The sequence below is a fragment of the Macadamia integrifolia genome, unplaced genomic scaffold, assembly GCF_013358625.1.
Source record: "Macadamia integrifolia cultivar HAES 741 unplaced genomic scaffold, SCU_Mint_v3 scaffold2139, whole genome shotgun sequence".
NCBI lineage: Eukaryota > Viridiplantae > Streptophyta > Magnoliopsida > Proteales > Proteaceae > Macadamia > Macadamia integrifolia.
The window spans coordinates 68,444-70,900 of NW_024868535.1; the positions used below are offsets into that span (position 1 = coordinate 68,444).

A 2,457-nucleotide genomic window follows, 5' to 3' on the forward strand; every position below is an offset into this window, starting at 1 on the left:
TTCCAACTTATATATATATAGACAAAACTTCACCTTCTTATAAAATAAAAAATAAAATTTTAAATTTTAAAAAATAGGATGACTTCTTTTTTTTTGTAAAGAAAAAAAGGTGCTCTACGGTAGTGATCATAGCCCCCAGGACAAGCCCCCATATGGTAAACAGCTCTTCCGCATGATCAATGGGCAATAGTGGATATGCCAAAACTCAAACTCACAACCAACCGACTCGAACAATGATGGATTGAGGGTATTTTTACCAACAAGTTGTTTGGAGTCTTTCTTTAGACCTGCACTCCTTAAACCCCGTACGAGGCAGAGGCCACACAATGAGCATGACCGATCTTCTACCCATTTATTTATTTCCATTATATCTTGATTGACTGTAAAATATTTTGTGGGATCTTTTCCCACCTATTTAAATTATTTTTTTTCTTTTGTTTTTTCGTTTGACTTTGTTAGGCTTTACATCTTCATGTTCATAAATAAAAGTCTTGTTCTTTAAAATAATAATAATAATAAAAATAAAATATCTTGTCGATCCCTTCTTGATATAAAAAGGACTTGAGGTACATCCTCATGTTCATAAATAAAAGTCTTGTTCTTTAAAATAATAATAATAATAAAAATAAAATATCTTGTTGGTCCCTTCTTGATATAAAAAGGACTTGAGGCCTTTATACCTGTCGGAGAGAGGAGTTGAAACCTTCACACCATATATAGAGAGAGAGGGAGAGAGGGAGAGAGGGAGAGAGGGAGAGAGAGATGGAAGATATATGTATGGCATCCACAGCATTTTATGAAAAAGGTGGAACTGAGCTAACGGTGTTAGCTAAATTCACGTTCGAGGGCGTAGATAAGGATGGAAATGGCAAGATAAGTAGAAGAGAATTTAAGAGGTACCTAAGTAATAACGGCTACAATTATAATAAAAAATTATTCAAAAAAATTGATACGGATGGAAACAAGTCTCTAGATTTTGAGGAATTCAAGGTCTTCTTCTACCTCACTAGAAAGGAAGCGTTGAAGAGTTGGATCTACAAGGTGAGTTCCCTTCCTTAATTTCCTGCTGCCTGGGTGGCAGGAATGAAAATTTGTTCATTTGGGTTAAAATCTCTCTCTCACTCTGTTCGTCATTAATTATTTTTATTTTTATATTTTCACTTTTTTTTTTTTTTTTTTGCAGGATGGCAATTGCGACAGGCTCAATAAATTTATAGAAAAGTTGGCAAATGTGTCGTCTATTGGATCAATCGCTACAGGCTGTAGTGTTATGTGATGTTCTGATGTTAATGAACACATCAAATGAAGATCTCCAGCCTGAAGATTGGGTTTAGAGGCATTTTGATGTAGAATTGGAAATGGTTCTTTATGCTATTTAGGGGTTGGCTTGTGTTGTGTTGGTACTTAGTAGCTGGTGTTTGGTTCCTATTTTGCTCTGGCTCTTGAATCTCTGTTTCTCATCTGTTTTACTAGTAATATGTTTCAACTTCTTGGTTAATTTCTTCTTGTAATAATATTGCATAGTTGCTTCCAATATTTTGCTCTCTTTTGTCATTGTGTTCTATTTCTAGCTATCAACCTTTTTTTTTGGGTAAATTAAAGGGTGCACTTGATTCTACGATGAACGTATGAATGTTGTGGCCTGATTGTCAAGCCAAAACAACCTTTTGACATTCTCGAGATATAGTTGCGTATCTTTCTTGATCTCCCTGACTTTGCACATGCAGAAACCTTATGCACTGGTTTTTTTTATATACGTGAGATATCCAATTTTTCACTAAATTACGTTTTGGTTATATCATGTTGGAAAAAGGAAATTCGGATAATTAAAGAAGGTTAATGCTAGTTTTTATCTGTTCACTCGGGATTTTATAAGATTGCCCCTTAATTAACACAAATGGATGTTCCACAACTTCCAATATCACTTTTCTTCTATGGTGAGGAGCAAAACTTTGGTTCTACCAAAAAAAAAAGAGGAGCAAAAGTTTGGTTTTGGTAAAGAATTGTCATCGCCGTTGCTGGGGAAGATTGGATCGGGATTCTCTATGGCGCGACATGACGAATTTGATGCACTTCTTCGTAATGGCACTTGGCAATTGGTTCCATATCACCCATCTATGAATCTTTTAGGCTCTAAATGGGTTTATAGAGTTAAAATGCTGGGTTGCCCACTGCAAATCTCGTTTGATAGCAAAGGGGTTTGAAACCTTGTGAGAAGGAAGAGAGACCAAGGGAGGAGAAGGAGGAATCAATAAGGGAAACTAAGGGAAGGAAGTTGAGATCAGTTAAGCTATAGTAAGAGAAAAAGGGGTGATAGTTTGAAATATATGGTGTTTATGTCTCTAAATTTGGGCGGTCTGCTTGCTGCTTTCATTATATCAAGTTCGCAAACGGGATTTAGAAACAGAAACAGGGCATCTCAGGTAACCACTTTTGTGTACTACCTCTCATGATTAT

The 2,457-nt window shown here is 35.7% G+C and overlaps 1 protein-coding gene across 1 annotated transcript; it reads left to right on the top strand.

Annotated features, from left to right (window-relative positions):
* Positions 1-704: 704 nt before the first annotated feature.
* Positions 705-1,564, top strand: LOC122065885 (troponin C, skeletal muscle-like). The gene is made up of 2 exons (XM_042629707.1): positions 705-1,041; positions 1,184-1,564. The coding sequence occupies exons 1-2, from the start codon at positions 763-765 to the stop codon at positions 1,274-1,276; spliced, it is 372 nt and encodes a 123-aa protein (XP_042485641.1). The 5' UTR covers positions 705-762; the 3' UTR covers positions 1,277-1,564.
* Positions 1,565-2,457: the final 893 nt, after the last annotated feature.